Source organism: Cibotium barometz, chromosome 56, assembly GCF_041138505.1.
Source record: "Cibotium barometz isolate CiBa-2024 chromosome 56, ASM4113850v1, whole genome shotgun sequence".
In the NCBI taxonomy this organism is placed as follows: Eukaryota; Viridiplantae; Streptophyta; class Polypodiopsida; order Cyatheales; family Cibotiaceae; genus Cibotium; species Cibotium barometz.
The window spans coordinates 32,546,275-32,569,829 of NC_141101.1; the positions used below are offsets into that span (position 1 = coordinate 32,546,275).

The window sequence follows — 23,555 nt, forward strand, 5'->3', positions numbered from 1 at the left end:
GGGTGTCTGTAATTTTTGGATAACCTCAATGAGGATGACTTTTTGAAGTGGCGGAAGAGCAAAACATAATTCAAGGCAGCTTGTCTTAAAAAGGTTGGGACAAATAAATTTTATTTACATATCTTTATAAGAATTTTATTCTAAAATATTTTACGACACCACAAAAATCAACTCTTATGCTTGACTATTTGGCCTTTTAATATGATTCATGCACACATGGGTTTTTTTTAAAATACCTCTTATATGGACCAAATACTTGAAAAGAAGTTATCATTGTACTTTCTATCTTTCTATCAAACATACACGCACCCTATATGTGATCATGTACCTTTGTTAGGCTTGTGTTAAAAAATGCACAACTATTTGAGCTATCTCTTTTTCCAAAAGATAGTCTCTAAGTGCTTTTTGGCATTAAATCCATTCTCTTAACTATATGTAGCAATACCTAACAAGCTCTTCAAAGAGTAAACTTAACCCTGGTCATGAATGTCTTAATCTACCTCAAAAATTATTCTCTACAATCATTTCCCTACCTCATTTCCTAGCAGCCTCTAAAGAAACATTTTCTGGCAAGCCTTTAAAGAAACATTAAAACAATAATCCTATATTTCTTGGAATGACTAATATATACAAGAATAGTGTCATATTAAGATCTTTTAGTAACCTTTCCATGTGTATTTTTTCAAAGGGATGGATGAAGAATTGCTTTGCATCATCACTTTCTAGAAGACATTATGTATTATGTTCAATTTCTAAAAGATGTTATGTATTATATCAATTTCTCCATGTGGAATAATGCAAATTATACACACAAACAAAAGATGTTTACATAAAAAATAAAAAATAAAAAATAAAAAATAAAAAATAAAAATGTCAATTACTATTGAATGTGTTACGTTGGGGATGGCAACTATGTTTCAATATGTGCTCTTATGATGAAAGTTTAAATCTAGTTAGTGTCACTAAGAGAAATGTTTGATATTAACACACTGCATAGGAGGTCATTTTGAAATTCTCATTTATTAGCTACGAATGTATCTGACTTACTGTAGGGATGTCTTCAAAAATTAAATAAATATACAAAATGATATTTTTATTTATATGAATATATACAAATTTATTTATTTAATTTTATGAGCTACATCCAAGATAAGAGAACTATGAATGACTCACATACTTTAACCAAGGAAAATTGGATTCCTTATATAGGCATTTATATGTTAGTTAGTAATAATATTTAAAAATAGCATTGACCATTAGTAAACCTCCCATCTTTCTATTCTCAAATCTCTCTAAAGGTTTTGCAATTCAAATTTCAGAAGTTTCTCTCTATCCTCTTTAGTGCTTGCATTTTGAGTTCCTTTTTCTTATTCGTTCTTATTTAATAAAGAACAAGGTCTTCTATCTCAAGGGTATGAAGCAAGCTCTTTAGATTCCTCTCATGAAGCAAAGGCATGGGTTCCATGCTAGTTGGAAATGCTGGTTGGAACTTCTTAGGATTTTCAATAGTTCTAACTCTAACTTCTTGGTCTTATTTATGTAGTTTCATGACACCCTTCACATGTATCTTGATAAAGGATGCTTGTATTTCCTCATCCTTTTCTAAGACTATAGAGTTCCCATATTTTAACTACTTAAGCAATTGCAATACCTGATCCAAAGTACAAAATTAATGACCTAATCATTCCCCATTATAAGCAAAACAACTAATAAATTAATCAAATTCTTCATGAGAGCAAGGCCAATTTGGGAAAAAAATGGATTGAAGGAGTCTAAAAATAAGTTTGATCTTCCTTTTCTCGATGTTGATGTGTAGTTTGCCAAACACTTAGGTGCCTTTTGTTAAACGTTGACTCATCGTCACCTGACTTTCTTGTGGCTTTCTTCTTTTTCAACTCCTATTTTTCCCTTTTCCTTCTCTCATGAGGTTGCTTTCTTCGTTGTCTTTGGCTATGTTGTTGCTTTTTCTTTTTCTTCATCTCTTGCTTTTCCCTTTTTTCTTCTTCTTCATCATGAGGTTGGTGGGGCAGAAGAAGTGGGCAAGGCTTTCTTTTCTTTTTCCTCCCTTCTCTTTATTTTTCTTTTCTTTGTTTCTTTGTCTTCTTCTTCACTTATTTTTTCCTTGCATCTTTTTTGGTCTTTTTGTTCTCATCTTTTTCTTTTTTCTTTTTTTTCATCATAATAGCAAAAAGTTGCTTGCTTATCAAACGAATCAAGTATATAGTATTTGTATACTTGTTGAGAGTGTCTTACATATGTACACTTCCATATGTACAACATAGGCTTCGAGGGGGTTCATTGTGAGGCTAATGAGCAATAGCAAAAAATTGCTTGCCTATCCATGATAAAATCTTGGATGCCACCACTATCGTGCATTTGATTGAGCCTTAGCCTTCCAGTGTGGCAGCATGGTGCAGGGTTGTTGCAAGATCAGGGTGTCCAGTTTATGCTGGACTGGGACAATGCTTGGAGAGCAAGTTTTGGGGGGCAAGGTACTTAAAATGAGATCAAGCAAATAATAGAAAATACGCTTGCCCTTAAATTAACCCAATATAACTTAAATTAATATAAATTAGTCTAATTAATCAAAATTAATCGAAAATATGATGAAATGATTAAAAAATGATTTTTGCATACTTAGAGTGATCCTTATTTTTCCATAGATGCACCATTACAAGCACACTAGTCCCTATAGGTTTTATATAATTCACATCAAAAATGTAATTTTACTAATTAGATTATTAATATTTGCAGGCCTTCTGATAGTCTGGGAAAATTTTGAAAAAGAGATCATTAAAAATCCAACCATTGGATTTGCAATTTTTACTAACCACCACATTCTACTAATGTCTCAGTATCTACCCACTCTTTTGATCTACAAGATTGAGGATTTTAAGTGGTAGCTATTGTGGGTACAAAAAGTGGCGTATATTATAACACTTTAAAGACCTTGAAATATTTAAAGAAAATAGACAAATATCTTAAAATTTTCTCAAAAAATCAAGTTAAGCTCCATATTATGTGAAGATCTAAGGTACAAAGTGGGAATCTCATTTGAGTTTATATGTAAAAGATATTAGCATTTTATGGAATTAGTTCAAATTTGGGACAGGGTGTATACATTGACTTTGTACCTAAGAAAATGAGGACTTTTGACTATCTAATGCTTAATCAAATTATGCAACTATATTTCCAACTTTGAATATGATGTTCCAACAAAAGAACTTGAAACAAAATTCCTTCATTTACTAGGAGAGATTAGCCACTAAAGGTAAATAAATGCCTGTTTTTTTACTGTTTACAGGGTGCCTGAGTGGACAAAACTGGGCACCCTGATCTTGCAACCACCCTGCATAGGGTTGTTGTGGAAGCTTGGTGATTTCATTAAACTTTCTCCATTCCATCTTTGGTTTGGCACTTCATGGAGCCTTTGGAGGCTTCTAGTTGGATTATGTTGACACCACTCAAAACCCACATCTGGAAACTTAGGATTTTGTTGACACTCAGAACAACCGAGGTGTGGAAACTTGGTTTTTTGGAGGCTTTTGTTGATCTTAACAACCCACATACAGGGGTTCCCTCCTTTTAGTAGCTTTTTTGAAATCTAGTAGGGTGTTATTATTGTGTTGGGATGGAACTAAGGTTCCACACTTGACTTTCTTCAACTAAGGGAGTTACATCACGAACGGCTTGGTTTTAGGGACGTGGATATAAAGAATTCCCTTTGTAGTAACCCTTTAGCTACTAATAGCCTGTGGAGATCCAATGGAGCTCGGATTGTGGTTAAAGAGAGATCCAACTTGGCACACTTTCTCTCTCTTTACCATAGTGATGGTAGATGTTTAAGGAGCTAAGGGTGGGGTGGCCTAATGAAGTCCACATCTCCTAAGATAATAAGTTATGGTGGCTAGCTCTAGTGTCAACCAAAGCTGGCCACATAGCTACAAGGACTTTTTGAGAAACCACCAGCTTGAGACGAGGCGGTTTGAGTATTGTTTTTTTTTTTTGCACTATGGAGGTCGGCTTTTGTCTATAGAGATTTGTACACTTACGAGCCTACGACCTCTTTAGTTCTATTTTGTCGGGCAAAGCACCTTAAGGCATGCCCTACGTTTTTTGTTTTATAGCATTTGTTTCATATAAGGCTATGGCCTCGATATAGCGAAGATAATGATGTTTTGTCTACATGGAGATAACATACCTCATAGGCCTTCCTCTTCCTTGCCCACATGTTCATGGGCAATACAATAGCTAGCTCCTCTAGGGAGGAATATTCACTCAAGTCATTAGCTTTCTATGCTTCAAAGTCACTATTAGCTCCCAAAATGGATGTTGCACTTAGCATCATGAACATGGGTGGTATCTCTCTCTTGTCCAATCTTGCAATCCTTTTTCTAAGATTCTATAGAAGAGTGTCCATGTTTGTCAGAAAATGAATCTAGTCCTCAAAGTTATAAGACTCTGGGAGCAGCTCATATCTAGGTCCTCATTTTCACTATCCAACAACTTGCTCTAACATTTGAATATGTTGACTGAAGTGGTCCAAATGGTTGTATATCGAGGACTCATACTCGTCTACAAGAATGGCTCAAACCATTGAATGAGTCTTCCTTACGTTCAAGTCTCTTTTCAAGGCATGGCCAGCCTTCCAAGGATCATGTTGTAAGGTCCTCTTTTATTGAAATCTATCATGACAAATTAGTAGTTTGACCACGGAAAAGGTGCCTAAGTGGTGGGCTTCCTAGTAGTTCTTGGTGATTATGCTAACACAAGCACCACATCCAAGGGTGCAATGTGACCTTGTTTCCTTTATAAATTCATTATCTCATTGCTTTCAAAATAGTATCCCATCTTGTTCATAGGTGCTTCTCATCCTTTTCTAGTTATTTTATATGGGCTCTTAAATTCCTATTTATCCAATTGGATAAGTCTCTCTAAAGTTAAGAATTTCCTTATAAAAGAGAGCTTATCAAGACTTAGACTTCTAAATACAAGAATGTTATGAGGCCTGCTATGTCCCACGAGTGATATTTACACTTACTCAGAGGCAGGCTAGGACTGGAAATCATATAGGGAATTGAATTGAGTCTTCCCTAGGAGGTGATGTCTCTAAAGGAGATAAAATGAAGTCATCACATCGAGATCACCTCAAAGAAAATAGTGTGTGGTGAAGGTAAAATTATCGGCCTTCCTCCTCTGTATCTAGCAATGTGTGGTAATTAGGCCTTTTGAGAATGGTTATTAGCAATTTGATCATGGCCTAGGTTCCCTCATTGGGGTTGGTTCTAGAGTTGGCTCTAGAATGTGATCTGGGATATGCTTAGTTAGAGTTAATAGATTTAGCATGTACCTTCCTTATAACTTCTTGAGCTTGTTTCGCTCATTCCCTCTCCAACATCAAGTTGGGGTACTCTTCTGTCAATTTCTTGGAGAGGTTTAGTAGTTAGAGCTCCCTTAAGTGGTAGAAGATCATCCAAGGGAGGTAGGTTCAAAGCTCTCATTTTGAACCAATTCGGTGGTCACAATGTTGTCATGGTGACCATTGTCACACTGTCATCATCCTTCATGACTAATCATGCATTTCACTTTCATGTACTTTTTGATGGATTCTTATTTTGGGCATTTGGTTTGGGTCCTTTATCCTTTTTAGGGGCTACCTTAACCTTTGGGCCTTGCACCTTATGTTCATGCTTCTTAGTTGCTTCCCTATCTATAAGATAGGGATGTAGAATTTATCCACCCAAACCAAGAGATAAGGGACTCATCATCCAAACCCTCTACACATCTAAGGTAGCCCAACCACCACTAGAAAGGAATCTAGTCAAGGACATGACAATCTACTTTATGGATTAGGCTAGCATTCATAATGGTAGGCCTAAGGCCAGTTTTGTAAGTTAAACATCCTCATTTATTTCCATGGAGAGATATGGTTTGGTGTGCAATTTGTTGAAAAAAAAACGTACAAGCACAAAGTGTCCATTGCTAAGGCCAAGATTGCTACAATTTTATGCTCATTGCTAATGTCACAAGATTATTGGTACCAAAAGGAACCTAGTAGAGCACAATGGACTCTGGCTTCCAGTGTGAGGGCAACCATTAGTCCTATAAGCCTAACTAGCCACTCCTCAACTAGCATAGTTGCTCTGCTACCTGCCCATGCCTACCGATTCGTTGCCTGCACATATGAACCCCTGGCCGGCCACCGCAGATGTCATACCCACCTTTGATACTACCACCCTAACCAGTTCTCCCAGAATTTTATAATAACAATATTTAATGATGAACTTGCCAATAGATTTAGAGAATTCCTCTTGAACATGAGGATTATGAGTCTTATGAGCAGCAAGACCCATACAAGGCAACAGTAGTATGATCCTTATGGAGCCTCCAATCATAGACTATCCCTCCTTGTTTGAAGGTGTGGTGCAATAGTGAGCAAGAGACCTCAAAATCATGACACACAGACCACCTTTTTTCAATGGCCTATGCATCCTTGTTCAAAGTTATGGTGCAACAGTGAGTAAGAGACCTCAATACCATGACATGTAGGCCACTATTTCTCAATGCTTCTAATTTGCAAGGGCCCACCCGTGTTAGTGAGTGTCCTCATAGAGCTCCCACACCAAAAAGTAACCCAACTCCATTGCTAAATCCAATACCGAACCCCAATGTCATTCCTTATGGTAGTGCATACTATAAGTGTGAATTATTACATGCTTACAAGTGTGATAATTACCTAGTGGTAGAAGTATCAATCACTTTAAAACGCGCCTTAACTTATAGAGTGTCCAAGGAGGAGTCATTCATACAATCCCCCCTTATTATAGTTTTTTATTTAGTTACTTTAAAAAAATATGTTTTAATAAAAAAAATTAATGTGTCATGTAGAATATGGCTCTTGCTCTTTAGACCAACTCATGAGCAATTGGTCGTCCTCGTCGAGTCTTTTTAGGGGACATTATCTCATATGGAGATATTTGGAATGTGGACTTAAATACATGGAAAGCATGCTCCATGGGTAGAGGATTTGTTTAGAGAAGACTTTAATGATATGACAAATAGAATATCATTTATTCAGGTTTGTTAGACATGCCATAAGCAAAGTGAAGTCATGGAGGATATCATATATGAACTTTAGTATTGGATGAGCTTACTGGCCACCATAGATATGTTGCCCACTCTGCAGACCGCTGTACACAGCTCCATGGAGGAAATAAGTGGTGTGGTGGGGACAGTACGGTCGCCTTGCTGGGTAATGACTCTACCTCCATGCTTAAAACATAGTGTATTATGTAGGTAATTCCGAGCTAGACTAGGGCCCAAGCCATACAGCCACTCCCTACCTAGATATACGTCTGCTCTGGCTAAGTGCATGACCTGAAAGTCAAGCGGAGCCTCGTAGTCCTGCATAGATAATGGGACCCCCAATACTACGGTATTCCATACCGTTTTGTCATATCCGTTGGCTAGACCAACAGTATACTCATGATCACTCCGGGTCTCAGTCAACCCCAACTTCTTGACTAACAAGTAGTTCAAGAAGTTGTGGCTAGCTCCATCATCAATAAAAACTGTGACTCTACGGCCACCTATGGTGCCATACATGCGCACCATGTCATACGGACCTACAGTAGGCTGTAACATCGCTGGTGTCACTGAACAAGCGTGATGCGCATCACAATGACACACTGTCACCTCTCTGAACTCTACGGAACTGAGAGGGAGTCTCTGCACTGTATGCAACTGCCTCAAAGATTTACCATCTTTTTTGGGCTCGTTGCCACTCGTGCTAGCTTTAGGCTTTGGACACTCAGCCTTTGTGTGCCCTACATCATTGCAATTAAAGCAGCGATTTTCCTTTCGCGCTTTAATATATTGCTCTTTCTTTTGGATTTCGGTGTCTCTTTTCTTCTTGGATGGTCGCGGTTTTTTAGACCAATGACCACCCTGTCCTTCCTGGTCCGTCCTATCCCCTTGTTTATCACTACGGAACCCTTTTCTTTTAAGGCCTGACCTCCTCTTTTCACTACCCTCGGCCCTGCTCGAACCACCACGCGCACTACGGCGCTTGATGTCATCGAATATCTACGCATACTTAATTGCCTCTGCTAAGTCTTTAGGCTGTAAGGGCTCTATGTACTCAAGGTAATCATCTTTGAGGCCTCTCTTAAAGCCTCGCAATGTCTGGAATGCATCGATTTCCTTTAGCTTGAGTACTATCTCCCTATAGTCGAGATGTACTGAGTTAGGGATTTGTTTTCCATCGAGCACTTGTCCCATAACTCCCAGCTTCTCTCTGTCTCATTAACAGGCAAAAATTCTTTTCGAAACATCGTTTCAAACTCCGTCCAAGTGGTAGGGCGAGTTGTCAAACTCATCCACCACTTGTACGCTTTGCCGATTAATGAGAGGCTAGCCTCTACGGGCTGTATACAGCTAGGCTGCTGTCGCAGCGCGTGCAAATCTAACCACTTTGCTAGAAACATATTGACCGAGTCCTTGTTTCTCTCCTTCTCCTTGCCACCAAAACTAGGCGGCTTTAAGTCTTTTATAATAACGACGAAGCTGTCGCTACGGACGGCCCCGCAGGCGCATCGGCCTGTACTCCTGCAACCACACTGGCGAGGCTACGCTCACCCGTGCCGCAGGAGCTCGGCTACCACGAGGAGTCGGAGTACTAGCCGAGGCGGCTGTCAGTGCATCTAACTGTGTGAAGATACTCTGTAGCATCGTGACTAAATCAGCCTGGACTTTACCCATATTATTCAATTTGGCATTAAGATACTTAAACAGTCCACTAGAGAGCTCCGTCTCTGTCAGGACGTCGGCAGGGTCCAATAGGTCATAATCATCATCGTCGTACTCGAAGAGGTCCTCCTCGATCCCCTCGGCGACGTCGGTGTTCATGTCCTCTGGCTCATCGGCCAGAAAGGGGTCATCTGCTAATGCGGCCGCTGCGGGCTCGCTGGGTCCTAAGGCGGGATCAACAGACGAGGAGGGCGCTGGCGGATCACGCGTGATCGACGAGCGCACTCCGGACCAGACAACGGTCGGGCGTGTATGGCCTAACAATTCGGTCGGGGTCAAACCTGCGACCGAGGACAAGAGACCTGAAAAACCTAGAGAAGTAGAAGGCGGTGGGGACACACTACGCCTAGCAAACATCTTTAATTCTTACAAAAAACAATGCGAGAAATCAGAAATTACAAAAAAAAACGCTAATAAAATGAGCAGTGGTGGAGAGAGAATAGTCACCCCCCTTTACGGTCGCCTGTTGATTTGTGTTGCGCTGCGAGCCTCTACAAGCGTCGCTACTCCGGGATGCTCCGATCCGAGAGAGAAAAAATGCCTGCAAACTGATAACAAAAATTAATCTCCAGAAACACTTATCCCTTGCCTGGATTATCCCTCCACAGCCGGGAGAGAGGGTCCGTTTGATTAACAAAATAAAAATAAAAATAAATTATTTATTTATTTATTTATTTTTATTTTTTTATTTGTCGGCTCTGGCTGTGGGCTGGCCGCCCACGTGCGCTGGTTGGCTGGCCGTCGCCTGGCCTGGCTGGCCACCGCCGCCGCCTGGCTGGCTGCGATGGCTACGCTGGCCGTCGCCGCCGCCTAGCTGGCCGCGCTGGCCTGGCTGGCCGAGTATGGCATGGCCGCCCGGTGGTCTTCGTCCCTCCTCAAGCGACGCACGCAATGCTCCAGCAGGCAAATTACGGGTGGTCTTCGCCACCCCTCTGTAAAACAGCCGTCTGCACGCTTGGTTGGCCTTCGCACCCACGCACACCTCTGTAAAAGATGTCTCAGCTCTTCACGGCCGACCGTTTTGACAAGCTCAGCCGCCTCTCCTCTACAGCCATTCTCTCGCTACTGTGCTGCACAACGTAGGCCAGCGCCTACAGCAACATTTCACCCCCGCCCCCCTTGCACAACGTAGGCTCCAGCGGCACTCACGTTACATTCTCTACACCATTTTTCGCAGACAAGCTTCAAAGTAGAAAAAAAAACGAAATGCTTACCTGCAATTCGCTTTGTTGTGTGCGATGGAGAGAGAGAGAGAGAGAGAGAGAGAGAGAGAGAGAGAGAGAGAGAGAGAGAGAGAATTCTTCCCTTCAATTCTGGCCGCCTCCCTCCACACACTCCATTGGAAATAAGGATGAGATTTTGGATAGTTGAAAACCATTGAGTGGGCTCCGGTCCCCCGGTCACGCGCGGATCCTGACGACCCAATCGAACCGACGCTCTGATACCAGTGTTAGATACCTGTAACGCCGCTACGGGTGCTACCACAGGAGGGGACGGCCTCTGGCTCACCACCCAGCCATAGAGGAAGAATGAGGATTGCCCCTCATCCCCCAGGCTATATAGTGTGTGGCCTGCCGTCCACACTAGCCTGGCCGCCCATGACTGCGCATGGGCGTCCTCTCCCACTGAACCCCGGACATGGCCATCCGGTCTGCCGTCGGTCAATCACAGGCGTTACAGCCTACGTGACAGCTCATTTGTAACATTATCCTCCTCTCCTCCATGGCACCATGCATTACTAGTGGCACTACCCCCAACTAACCACTCACCCATAGTGCCACCACAACCTTCTCCAGTGCCCATCTTTCCATTCCAACCGTTGCCTTAGGCAAACCCCATTGATCATGGAAAGATTCAAACTAGGTCCATTGTTAAACTCCTGGATCCCATGCGCTCCGCCACCCCTACGACACCCATAACACATCATATCCCTTTGCCGGTGCCTCCCATGGACCCTAAACCAATTGTGCACTCCGTTAGTGCACCCGTAGGGAAACCACCTCTCCAGTGTTTCCTGTCATTAGGAACTCAATGGAGTCTTCTTGGGCCCTTTTATTTGGCAGTTTAAGGGAGTCAAACCTTTTCTCTTAAGAAGAAACGTTTTCTAATTTGAAGCCTCAAAACGGCTACTTTATTCGAATTTGAATTTTGGGGGAAAAATGGAATTTAAAATCTAGCGGATAAAACCATATCATGTAACATATCTATGGAAAGCTCTTGATGCGTAGATCACGGATCTGTAATCTCCGCTCAAATCGGAGCTTGTATGTAGAAGTTATGGAGGTCCGAAAATTGTAAAATTGCCCCCTCCCCTTTTTGGGGAAAAAAGTGCACCCTTCGACCACTCTTACACCTCTCTTACAAACCATTGGTTTTTGCTTACATGGCGGGCTCCTATTTGTTAAAAAGTTAAACGTTTCCATAACCTCATGGCAAATTAAAGGGCCCAAAAAGACTCCATTGAGTTCCTAATGGCTAGGGACCCCATAAAGTGGCTGAATGCTCTCAAAAGAAAAGTCTGCCACCACTGACACCACAATGTCATGGCTATGGAATCAATTACTTCAAGGATTTTCCCTTGCAATTAGTTTCTCACTCCATAGTCGAAAAGGTATGCCATCCCTTAATGTGTCGAGTGTTCAACATGGGAAGATATCCATTGTCCCATTGAATGCCGTCACATGGCTATTTGCAGGACAAACTCAAAAAGCCCAATAAACCCAAGTAGTTCAACCCCTTAGCTATTGAATGTGCACCATTCAAAAAGAAACAACGCTCTTTGACCCAGAACTTAAGAGTACGTTGTCTCCCATACCTTCTCAATGTCCAGGACAAGAACCTGAACTTGCACACCGGATAAGGCAAGAGCACCAACTTATGCTCAAGGCTGAGGAAGTTTCGTTCACCAACATGAAGTTGACAAAAACGAAGATCTTGCCCCACATGTGCCTCCTAATCCTCCAGTGCCTATTCCACAGGCAGCCAAGCCCGACGAATCCCATGTTCACATCAAACAACTAGATGCGAACAGTGACACAGAGTCCGATAGAGACTCACGAGGTGCCCACACAAAATTTGATAAGGTATTTTACCCTCCTACGGTATCGAAATCTCGACCTCCACCCCCATCAAATAAGGACCACATTGAACTTCCATATACCGTTCTTGGTCCACCTTATGATCAAGGCCCCGCACCTGAGGAAGCTCCTCATCAACGTGACCTTGCCGGCCTTTCAGTCTTCCTTTCTTCCCAAATCCAAATGCCCTTCCACACCTAGCCACAATCTTTTGCCATGGGAAACATGGGTCTCCCTAGGCAAACCATCTCTTTACAGTTCCCATGCCAAAATTCAACTGCCTAGTGGGGACAACGTATACAAAGCCTTAGGTCTTTTACACAAATTGTACATAGTATCTCTAACCCATTGGCTTGTAAGTTTTATGTGGTTCCCATAGGTGAGACAAAAGAAGCAGTCATCCTCAAAAGAAGCTGGGTCCATAATGCTTCAAGTACAATCTACTAAGCTAACAACACGGCTACCCTCAAGCTTTCCCAGGGCAAGGTAATGATGATCCTCATGGATGGGGAGTGCATCGAATCCGATCCTCTGCCCGCACCAACAACTGCTTCCACAAAGGGTACTCTCTCACCCCCAACAATAACTAGTAAGTCTTCCCCTACTCCCAAACTACCAGAACTAACCCCACCAAGAATATGGATTGGATTCCCAACTAAGAATTGTCTAAACTGGTAGCAAGTCCACATATATCCCATGGTTCACACCAATCTCATATTCTTGGAGGCATGAAAAACTCTTGGAAAACCCACACTTATGCAAGAAAACACTTACATTCAAATTTCACATGAAATGCGTTTAATGAGTGTTGGGTATCTCATTCCTAAATTTTCTTTAGGAAATAATCAGTTGGAGTGCATATTTCATGTCATAGATGCAGGAACACTCCAAGGTCGGACTATCAGTGGAAAAGAGTGGATTGATACCACTGATTACCAAATCAATTGGCGTGAAGAAATGGCCACCATGGAAATCAATGACAAAAAAGCCACCGTCCTCTTGTGTCCCCAAGAAGACATCATACACACACCCTCACCCTCGACTGCCCTTCCCCCTCACACCACCGGCAGTCTCCCCTATTTCTTCACCCCATGCCTCACCAAAGTCGTTCGAATGGGCATTGTTGAAACCCTCCAACAATGACAACCAAGCCTTGTCTCATCAACAATCCCCCTCAACTCTAAATCCTTGATCACCCACACCGCAAGCACCCCGACCTCTTACCTTTATCTCATGATAATCAATGGTGGGTGCCCAAGAATCTTCTTGCAACTCAGGGATTCTACGATGGCTACCGAGAACTCTGGATCCCCAAACGGCCATCTCTGAAACCCAAGCGCAAGAAGTCAACTAAGCCAACAACAACCAACCCCAAGCCAAAGCTTCAATGTTGGCTCGTCATTGATTCACTCCTCCTATATATCGTGCCTACATGTGAACCTACTCCTTTACGCCCAATATTCGCCCCGATCATTCACGGGTCCCTATGCATACACACCATTAGCATCTCTTGCATGCTTGTCTCAATAACCCACAAACCAAGCCTTTCTTGGTTGCTTATCTCAAGTTGGCATTTACATATATAACTTGCAAGTGACAATGATGAATACCGTCATGTTGGCATTTACATATATAACTTGCAAGTGACAATGATGAATACCGTCATGTTGGCATTTACATGTACAACTTGCAAGTGACAATGCATATCCTCATATTGTTGTAGTGTGTGTTTCTTTTCTTTGAATTACTCATCTACAAGCACTTTGCTTTCATCTCTTAGCCTCTATCAAGAGATCCTTAAAGCATTAATCTACTAGCCTTGGCTCATGCAAGGCATGCCAAATTTTTAGCTAGCTAATTAGGATCATGAAGTTTGCACCCTCTTAACATTTTTCGTCTTGCTTGATGAAAACTAAGGACCAAACTACCAATAACCACGTTTACCTTTCTAAGTTTCATCTAATATAAGTTATGCTACTTCCATATCTCTAGAGTGTAGCTCAAGCTTCTTTCATTTTCAATTATATTCAATACTTACAGCATTTTTCATATTATTCATATCTCAATACTTGCACAAGAAACACACACATCCCATACTACTCATATCTACACCATTTTGGTGATTTTGTCTTAAATAGCTTACTTTGCTTTTCAAGCCAATCCACGTGACTATTATGAATTAGCTAAAATTCATCTCCTCACCTTGTAGAAGTGTTGAATAGGCTTTTTTAAGTCTATGTCACTCCACCACTTGGAGGCTTGGAAATAATCCCATCAAAGTACCACTTGTACATCATATATAGGTAATTACAATGGCAAATTGGACACGCTTCTCCCAACATGAATGAATTGTCAAATATATGTCGAAGAAACATGCCATTGTCCCTTTGCTTTAGACACAATGCATGAGTCCTTGGAATTTTTAATAAGCACCACTTGGCACTAATAGATAGCATTAGTGTGTGTGTGTGTGTGTGTGTGTGTTATTTTTAAAATGAAGAAATGTTATCCCAAGAAAGGCTATTCTTGCACTACCACATGTGCTCTTTATGTGGACAATAGTAGGTATGGTATAGGAATCATCAAGGCTTCTCATCATGGATAGAAGGGACATTCTTGCTCATCCTTATGCTAGTTAGAGAGCAATCATTGCTTACCACCATTGGCAAGGACCATCAAGGGTTCTCATCATGCATGTGAACAACACTTATGTGATAGAGTTGGAATTTGGTAAATTTGAGGCCACCATTGTGTTCAGATATAGAAGGACATTCTTGTTCATCCATATTTAGGCTACACCAACACCACCACATCATGTAGACGGAGAGTAAAGAGCAAAGTTAACCTCTTAGAAGGTCAAGAAGGGAGAAAAAGGTGGACATGCCAAAGTAAAGAGCAAAGTTAACCTCTTAGAAGGTCAAGAAGGGAGAAAAAGGTCGACATACCAAAGGATAGGCAGCAACAAGGTTAACAAAAGATAGAATATGCAAATTATGCATCTAAGTTGATCGTGCATGTGACGATCTGAGAGTTCCAAACTTCAAAATCGACATGTGTGTACCCAAAAATCCTTCTCATCCAAGCTTCTAGCTCAAACCAAGAGAACCAGGCACCATTTAATCAGCTCATTTCCTACCCGAGGATCATCCAATGGACCAGGAATAATATGTAAAGACCCTCGTAGTTGCAATGTTGACAACTATATCCAATAAACTGGTGTGTGCAGAAGTCCTGAAGTAGTGTTTATATAATTTTAATGACAATTCACAAAGTAGTGTTTATATAGTTTTAATGACAATTGCAATGTTGCCAACCATATCCACTAAACTGGTGTGTGCAACTAGCGTTTATATAATTTAAATGACAATTCACAAGTAGTGCTTAGGTAGTCAAGTAACAATTCACAAAGCCACTCCATAGAAAATGATCATGGCTACAGCTGCAGATGTCAAGAGTCCAAGTGAGATTTCCATTCCAGCTCCCAGCAAGCTGGACTTTGCAAGGTATATAATCGTTCTCCAAAAGCTCACACAACTTCAAATCACTGTACCTTAAGTTTGAACACCCTTCTCTTAGCATAACCATGCTGGTCCACAGAACAGCCCAGACTCCAGCATGATGAGATTGCAACGTTGAGGACTCCGAAAACAAGTAGAGTTTGTGCATAATCTATGCACAGAAACATTTGCATTCCGTGGCCCATTATTCTCACGTGAACCTTGCCTCATCAAGCCCACCTTACCTTACACAGATTTGCCATAAAAGAGATGCAAGAGGCACCTCCTCCCACTTAAAGGTTTTGAAGAGCTAAGGACACTAAAGCCTGAATATTTTTCCGATGGCTTGTGAAACATACTTCACTAGATTACCTATGGCAACTTGGATATACATGAAGACGTCATAATCAAACTCAGTGTTATTACTAGGTTTTTTGCTTTGGCTCTCTTCACTCCCTTTTCCAGACGTCACAGGGGTGCCTCTGCCATCTTTGGTAGCAGCCTCCAGTTCTGCCCAGTCACCACCACTTCCTTCTCGTAGCCTTTCAGGACTCGCATTCTTGTTGACACAAATTTCCTCTCCCTTAAATGAACCTTCAAGATCTGGAACAGAACCTGCATGCTGGAACTGATGCTGGATAGACCTGAGTTCAAATTCTTGGTGATAGTGAATTGTCTTCTCTGCACATGGAACTGAGTTGTTTGAATGCATTGTTCTGCTCACACTCCCTTCCATCTTTGCTTTGGGACTCTCACCATCATCCTTGATGGCAACCCTCAGCCCGACTGTTGTACCACTAGTTTCCCCTTCATCCACTAGATGCGTATAGCCACACAGCTCTTTGTTAACATATGATTCCTTGCATTTCATTACCACTTCAAAATGCTCACTATTTTGCTCAAGTACAGGGGTCCTTTCAACATAGTCATCCTTGTCATTCTGTGGCTCCTCAGCACTATGCTCAAGTACAGCAGCCATTCCCGTTGTCATTCCAGCATTCTCTTCCATATGGTCTCCTGTCTGGAAAGACTGAAATTGATCAACCCCATATTTGCTGTCTTGATTACTGCCATCTGTCATCTCTGTATATGAGGTGGGGTTATCCAGATTCTCCGCAACGTTCAAAGCAGGAGCTGTACCGAATGTTTCCACCTTATTGTTGTCGATGCCATGCTCAAGGACTTCTTTTGTGCCAACTTCCTCTTCCAAATTTGCAGGAGAACCTGCACTCACACATTGCTGATGTGGACTTCTATGCATGTCCTTCTGAGGGCTGCCACGAGCCTTCTCTATGCTAGAAATAAAATCATTTAACTGTGTTGTCGTGTTCTCAGACCTTTTGTATTGATTTTCATCATTCTCTTGTGTTTTCATGGAGTTTGATTGTGCGTTGTCCACAGATACATTCAAACTATCTACTGCACCAGTTGCTACTCTTTTGTGACGCAAAAGAGAGCCATCCTTGGACCCTTCACATAGCTTTTCACCCTTCTCATTCTTGTCAATGTTTGTATCCTCGACCAAACTGAGCCCTTTCAAAGGGTATTCGAAACCTTGCTCGTGAATGGACACGAGACTCTCTGCTGTACCAGCAACTTGCTCATATTGGTATCGGTAAAGGCCATCCACCTGTGTGCACGAGATAAGCTGGCTAACAGTTTTTTCGCCTTGACTTTTTTCTCTCCCTTCTAATGTAATAATGAAATTCGCATTGTCACTCCTGGCACCAACCTCCAAACCATCTGTAGTGACAGTGAAGTCTGTTTCATGGTATGCTGCAGAGCTACCATCGGCAACTTTTGATTGCTCCTCACCATTCTCATTCCTTGCAGACTCACTGTTCTGGTGAATGCTAGCTGCATTGTCAAGATATGTTGTCATGATGGAAGCCTTTTCACCTTCGCTTCCTTCAATTCCTTTTAAGAGACTGACAGGGTTCTCATTGACATCTTTGACATCAATCTCATTTTTTTCCAGATGGTATGGCACCTTTTCACCACTTTCTTTGTCGCTTAGTAGCACTCCATCATTTTGTTGCCCTTCATTAGGCTGTCCAATATCACACCTACGGAGAGCGTTCATGCCAATTGTAGCACCAGCAACTTTGTCCATAAGCTCTGCAAAAATATGAACACTTGCTTCTTTACCTCTATTTTTACGCCAGGCACTTCTTCTAACATTCAAAACCTCATTTATGGTGTTGGACATTGCCATTGTTTTGTCATCATCTGACTTCAGATCATTATGCAAAACTAAAAGATTTATGAAAGAATGGGATCAACCAAGGAATTGTTTTGGTCATGGCTGGAAACAATTGGTTTCACTGATGGCAAAGGCCCATATTGTAATGCAAGAAAACAAAAGAGGCAACCTAATATTACAGAAACGTCCAGATTACACGATATTATTTTGCAAAAGGGAGTAGCAAGTTCCTGTGGTTCAAAACCTTGGCCGTGTCCATTGCCCAGTTCACCTTCATCTACAGCATGTTGCTTTGCATCATACTTATGTAGTGAGCGATCCATGCCCCCAGTTTCAGCCTTATCTTCCACTACATTGATAGCAAGGAAATGGTTACAAAGGGTCTGAAAAAGTACAAGCACAAGGGTGAAGAAAAACCACGTACCATCATTTTCAACCAAAACATCACTTGTGACAGCCATTCTGCCTTCGTTGTTGTAAAGTTCATCCAACGCATTGTAGGTCTCCTGATCAAGGCTTAGCAGAAAACCCTCAGCTTTCCTTTCGTCCAGCTTCATGGACCAACAACTCGATTTACGGAGCATTCTGGTTTTCTCCCAGCTCCTGATCTGTGAATACGTGACCATAAGCCTCTCCCATCGATCTTTACACTGTTGTGCTGTCCGCTCGATTCCGTTCTCTTGGCAAAAGGCTTCTATCTCTTCCCAGTTCTTCTTGACTCTCTTTGATCCATTTTCTGCCTCTGCTCTCTCAAGCTGCTCAAGTCCCTGCTGCTTTTTTGCAGCAATTAATACCATAGTCTCGTGTGCTTGCCAACGCCGCCAACGCGTTGTCTTCTTTTGACTAGCTTCTATATCATCTACGACGACAGCTTGTGAAGCTGTACCTCTGAGATGCCATACCTGCAGCCTACTTTTGCATGATCCATGCCCCAGAAATGATTTGTGCAAAGCCTGCCTCATCTTCCAGTGCTGCTGCAAATGTAACTGAGAGCAAGGCATCCCATTAGACGCATGTTTTGGATGAACCAATGGGTCAGAGACATGTCTAAATGAGATCTCTTACCATGTCTACCACATCTAAAAAGGTGCAGCTTAAAGAAAGCTGTATATATAATGAAACTGATATGTATTTGCATCATTGATGATGTCTAGATAATGCAAACTGACTTGCATTTGCAAACAAAGTATAACAAAACAACAATGTACACATTGTCAATATCAACAAGAAGTTTTGAGCTTTGCAATATGACAAAGGCTCCCAGCATCGTTAAATATCACAGAATGGCCTTTTAGAAAAGGAAATAATTACCAATCATTTAAAAAGAAAATTCAACATATTCTTTCAAAAAAAGCAATAGACAATCAAGAGCAAAAAAGACATAGGTCTATATGGTTGACGCGCGAGCGGGAGCTCCCCCCATCCATGCACTTGTTGTCCAGGCTGTCAAAAAGCGCAACGGAAGACTAACGCACGTAGGAGACGCATCACCATTGAGCTCCACGAACACCCCCAACGGGCACTGCAGCATCCCTCCACCGGGCTCCCATCTCCCAGTGAGCTGCCTCCCAAAACACCGGCCGGAGGAGATGACTATGACAAGGTGCCACTCTAGCCTATATATGGCTCTTCAACTTCCCATGCTTCCACTTATGGGATAATCCAAGGCACCTTCTAGCCATAGATCACACGCTCGAAATCACCAACCTTCCAACACTCTCCCTCGATTTGAGCTCCGCAAGCCACCGAGGCGCGAGGGGGTTGCCCCAAGGACCACACACGCCTGAGCCGCCCAAGGCCACACACGCCCGGGCTCTAATACCATGTCAGAATGCGTAGCGGAAGACTAATGGACGTAGGACACGCATCACCATCGAGCACCACGAACACCCCCAACGGGCACTGCAACATCCCTCCACCAGGCTCCCATCTCCCAGTGAGCTGCCTCCCAAAACACCGGCCGGAGGAGATGACTATGACAAGGTGCCACCACACCCTATATATGGCGCTTCAACTTCCCATGATTCCACTTACGGGATAATCTAAGGCACCTTCTAGCCATAGATCACACGCTCGAAATCGCCAACCTTCCAACACCCTCCCTCAATTCGAGCTCCGCAAGCCACTGAGGCGCGAGGGGGTCGCCTAGGACCACACACCCCTGAGACGCCCAGGACCACACACCCGGGCTCTCATACCATGTCAAAATGCGCAACGGAAGACTAACACACACGTAGGAGACACATCACCATCGAGCTCCACGAACACCCTGTCAAATTCCCAAGGATCTCCTCGTGATCGTTCCTGGCACGAGACTCGAAACTTGCAAACAAGCAAACAAACAAACAAGGGGGTGCAGGCCTGACTCACCTCCCAACCATGACAGCCGTGGGTAAGCCCACAGTCTTGGTTGTCCCCACCGAGCCACGAGCTGAGCTAACTAGGTTGACGTACCGACCAATCTCCTCCTCGCGGCGTCCCATACCGCCACAAAGCTACCCTCGCGGGCCTTAAGATTGCTGCCGGCCTCGGCTGCATAAAGCAGGTGCACGTCTGCACTAGATCCAGGCTCCAAGACCATAGAGCTCTCACAAACTTGCGAGACTCTCTATATCTCAATAACTAACCTTGGCCACCCTTTTATAGGCTCTTGGCCGGTCATCGGGCGTTCACACTTGGGCACCCGCCCGTTAATCTATCCCTAACTCAGCTCGTCAATCAACCTGCCTAGCTCCAAGCTTCCCCAAACCTCGAAGCTAGTCTTGTGTGTGTAGCACACGGTAGATACACACTGTGCACATGACATACTCCCCTTCCTCTAAGAGCTCACTCCTGAGCTCACTAAAAAGCCAGGATAATCTCTCTGAAGAGTAGTCAATGTCTCCCATGTAGCGTCCTACTTAACACGATCCTTCCACTTGATCTTGTATTCCGTGATAAGCGTATTACGCAATCTTCTTTCACGAAATCCCACGTTCGGACAGAACAAATGTCATGTCCTCGACATCTATAATTTCTTGAGGAGTAACTAACTGGTCCGTTCCACCCAGTACTTAAGTACACCATCGTTCCTTCAAAGAACTCTCTGGGTGAACGATGTCTATTGGAATAAAATCTGTCTCGGTCTCGAGCACTTCTAATAGATTCCTTCGCAACTTGTAACATTTCTTGCATATCTTGCAAAAAATTACGTGCTACATCATCCTGAAGTCCTGAGAATCCTACTGTAACAGGTGATCTAGGTTAAAAACCATACATAAGCATGAAAGTACTAAAACCTGTACTCGTATGCTTAGTACTGTTATATGCAAATTCTAACATAGAAAGATAATCCTCCCATGAACTCTGTCTTTTGGATACATATGCTCAAAGCATATCCTCCAAAATCTGATTCACTCTTTCAATCTGGCCATCAAATTGAGGATGATTAGAGGAACTCACATTCGAAGTTGTTTCCAACTTCTCAAAAACAAGTTTCCAAAAATCACTCGTAAACTTAGAGTCCCTATCACTGACTGTGTCCTGCGGTAACACGTACAATCTAAACAATTGCTCGATAAACTGCCGTGCTAATTGCGTAGCTGTAATAGTCTTCCGGGTCAGTAAAAATCTAGCCATTTTTGTTAAGCGATCTATCACAACCCAAATAGAATCGTGGCCTTGATGTGTTCTTGGCAATCCAGTAATATAATCCATGGAAATACTTTCCCATTTATTACCTGGGATTTGCAAAGGATGCAACAACCCAGCTTGTCTAAAGCGTTCAGCTTTATTTGCCTGACAAATTTGACACTTGAGAACATAATCTTCTAATACCCTTTCATCTTTGGCCAATAAAAAGTGTGTTTCACTAATGATAGTGTCTTGTGTACCCCTGGGTGTCCAGCAGAAGGGGCGTCGTGACACTCCTTAAGAATCTTGGACCTAATGTCCGAGGTCTGTGGTACACAAATTTTGTCATTACAGAATAGTAAACCATTCCGAATCATCCACTGGCCTCCTGCAGCCTGAATGGTAGACTGCTCAATCATTGAGTCTTGGTTATTCAATGAGCTCCCGTCCTGGATCTTCTGCCAAAATGGACCAAAATAACTATCACTCCTGCAAAGCTCTCTCAATGACTGAAATAAGTCAATAGAAATCTCGGTGAACGACAAAGAATTCACCTCTCTAATTCGACTAAGCGCATCTGCAACACTATTCATGGACCCTTTCCGATAACGGATCTCAAAATCAAAATCTTGCATTAACTCCGCCCAACGAGCTTTCCTTCCTCTCAAATCATCCGCATCACACGCATACTTGATTGACTGATGATCAGTCAATACTACAAACTTGGAGCCATATAAATAATGTCTCCAAACCTTGAGAACATGAATCACAGCATAAAGCTCCTTCTCAAGAGTTGGCCAACGAGATTGAATGTCGTCTAGCTTTTTACTTTCAAAAGCAACCGGTCTACCATCTTGAAATAGCGCAACCCCGATAGCATAGTCACTGGCATCAGTTTCAAGAACATAAGGCCGACTAGGATCAGGTAATGCTAAGATAGGTGCTTCCTTGACTTTATCTTACAAACAATGTGATTCTTATTGTTGTTGCTAATGTAGTTGGGACTAACCATGTAAATGAATTTTCTCTGGATTATACACAAACTGTACCATGCAAATGACATAGAGCTAGAAGAACAAAGAAGAGGACAAATAGAGGGAAGAGATATGGGAACATCACGACGTCTGATGGCCCCCAATAGTTTGGTCACCCACATGATCGAACAAGAGCCATAGTCCGACGTATACTAAAGAACACGACCACAGTATCTCCTGACATTTTGGATGGCTACCATATTTCAATGGGGATATTCGGTACAAAAGACCGTCAAAAAGTTAACACAAGATTCTATCATAAGGACTCCGCATTGTTGAAGGATTTTCGAAAGACATTACCGATCTTGTCACATCATGCTATGCACAAAGGGGATGTCACATGCATCCCACACTTGGATGCCATGAACATACTAGACCAAGCAATGCAAGGCTCTAGGCCGAACACCAAGAATTTCATTGAAAGCCCTTGTGCACCGACAAAGTTGTCAGTGTAAAACCAAGGGGTGATTAGAGTTGTGTGCGTCCCACACACGTCAATGTCATGCCCCTCCCACGAGTATTTGAAACCCTCTTGTATGATGTGATGTCGTGGCATCCCTTGCACTTATTAAGCCACTTCCAACGCCTGGTCTTTTGCCAAGAGTCAAGCCCCTATGTATACAAATCCATTTCACGTGGTACTAGGGACACCACACTTAGGGGGTAGAGGCTAAGGTGCATGAAAGGCTTGTGGGAAGCACCCAAAAAGGTAGGGTATTGTAGTCGGCTAGCTCTATATCCCCTTTACAAAAGGTTATTCAATCTAATCTCACAATCTTGCAACCAACGCAGGCGTTCTCAATCTGTAGGGTCATGGACACAGACCCTTGGTCTTTTGTAGAAATTATTACAACTCTCTCTCTCTCTCTCTCTCTCTCTCTCCAGAGTTAACTAATGAAAAAATCAAGAGCTCTCTCTCTCTCTCTCTGTGTCCACTGTTACCTTATGCGTTGAATCTATGCATTTCCGGTGTTTACTTCCGAAGGAAATCAAGCAATGTTGAATCTATGCATTTCCGGTGTTTCTTTCCGAAGGAAATCAAGCAATATTTTCTCGAATCGAACCCTAAATACGAAAATACGCAAACAGCAGCAAGGTTTTCGTTGCAGATTAATTAGGTGGAGAGGGAAGAGACGAACTCACGCTGGTTTGGACACCTTGGACTATGGAAGGCTCCCGGGAAGCATCAGGACCTGGAAAAAAAACAAAAAAGCAAAGGGGTCACAAGGACAGAAAGGTGGTTGGCAACACCATCTCCAAGCAAACACAGCGTAGCAGAAGAAAAGCAAACACACCAGCTCGCGAGGGCACACACAAGCTTAGG

At 42.6% G+C, this 23,555-nt stretch overlaps 1 protein-coding gene across 1 annotated transcript in view; it reads right to left on the minus strand.

Moving 5' to 3' along the window:
- Nucleotides 1-15,104: 15,104 nt before the first annotated feature.
- LOC147607136 (uncharacterized) overlaps nt 15,105-23,555 on the minus strand; it is a 12,367-nt gene continuing 3,916 nt past the window's right edge. Inside the window, exons 2-5 of the mRNA XM_086790975.1 lie at nt 23,375-23,424; nt 18,010-18,571; nt 17,830-17,934; nt 15,105-17,500 (exon numbers count right to left, since the gene is read on the minus strand). Coding sequence (XP_086647101.1) covers nt 15,702-17,500; nt 17,830-17,934; nt 18,010-18,547 — 2,442 coding nt within the window. The 5' untranslated portion in view covers nt 18,548-18,571; nt 23,375-23,424 and the 3' untranslated portion in view covers nt 15,105-15,701. The remainder of the gene's footprint in view (nt 17,501-17,829; nt 17,935-18,009; nt 18,572-23,374; nt 23,425-23,555) is intronic.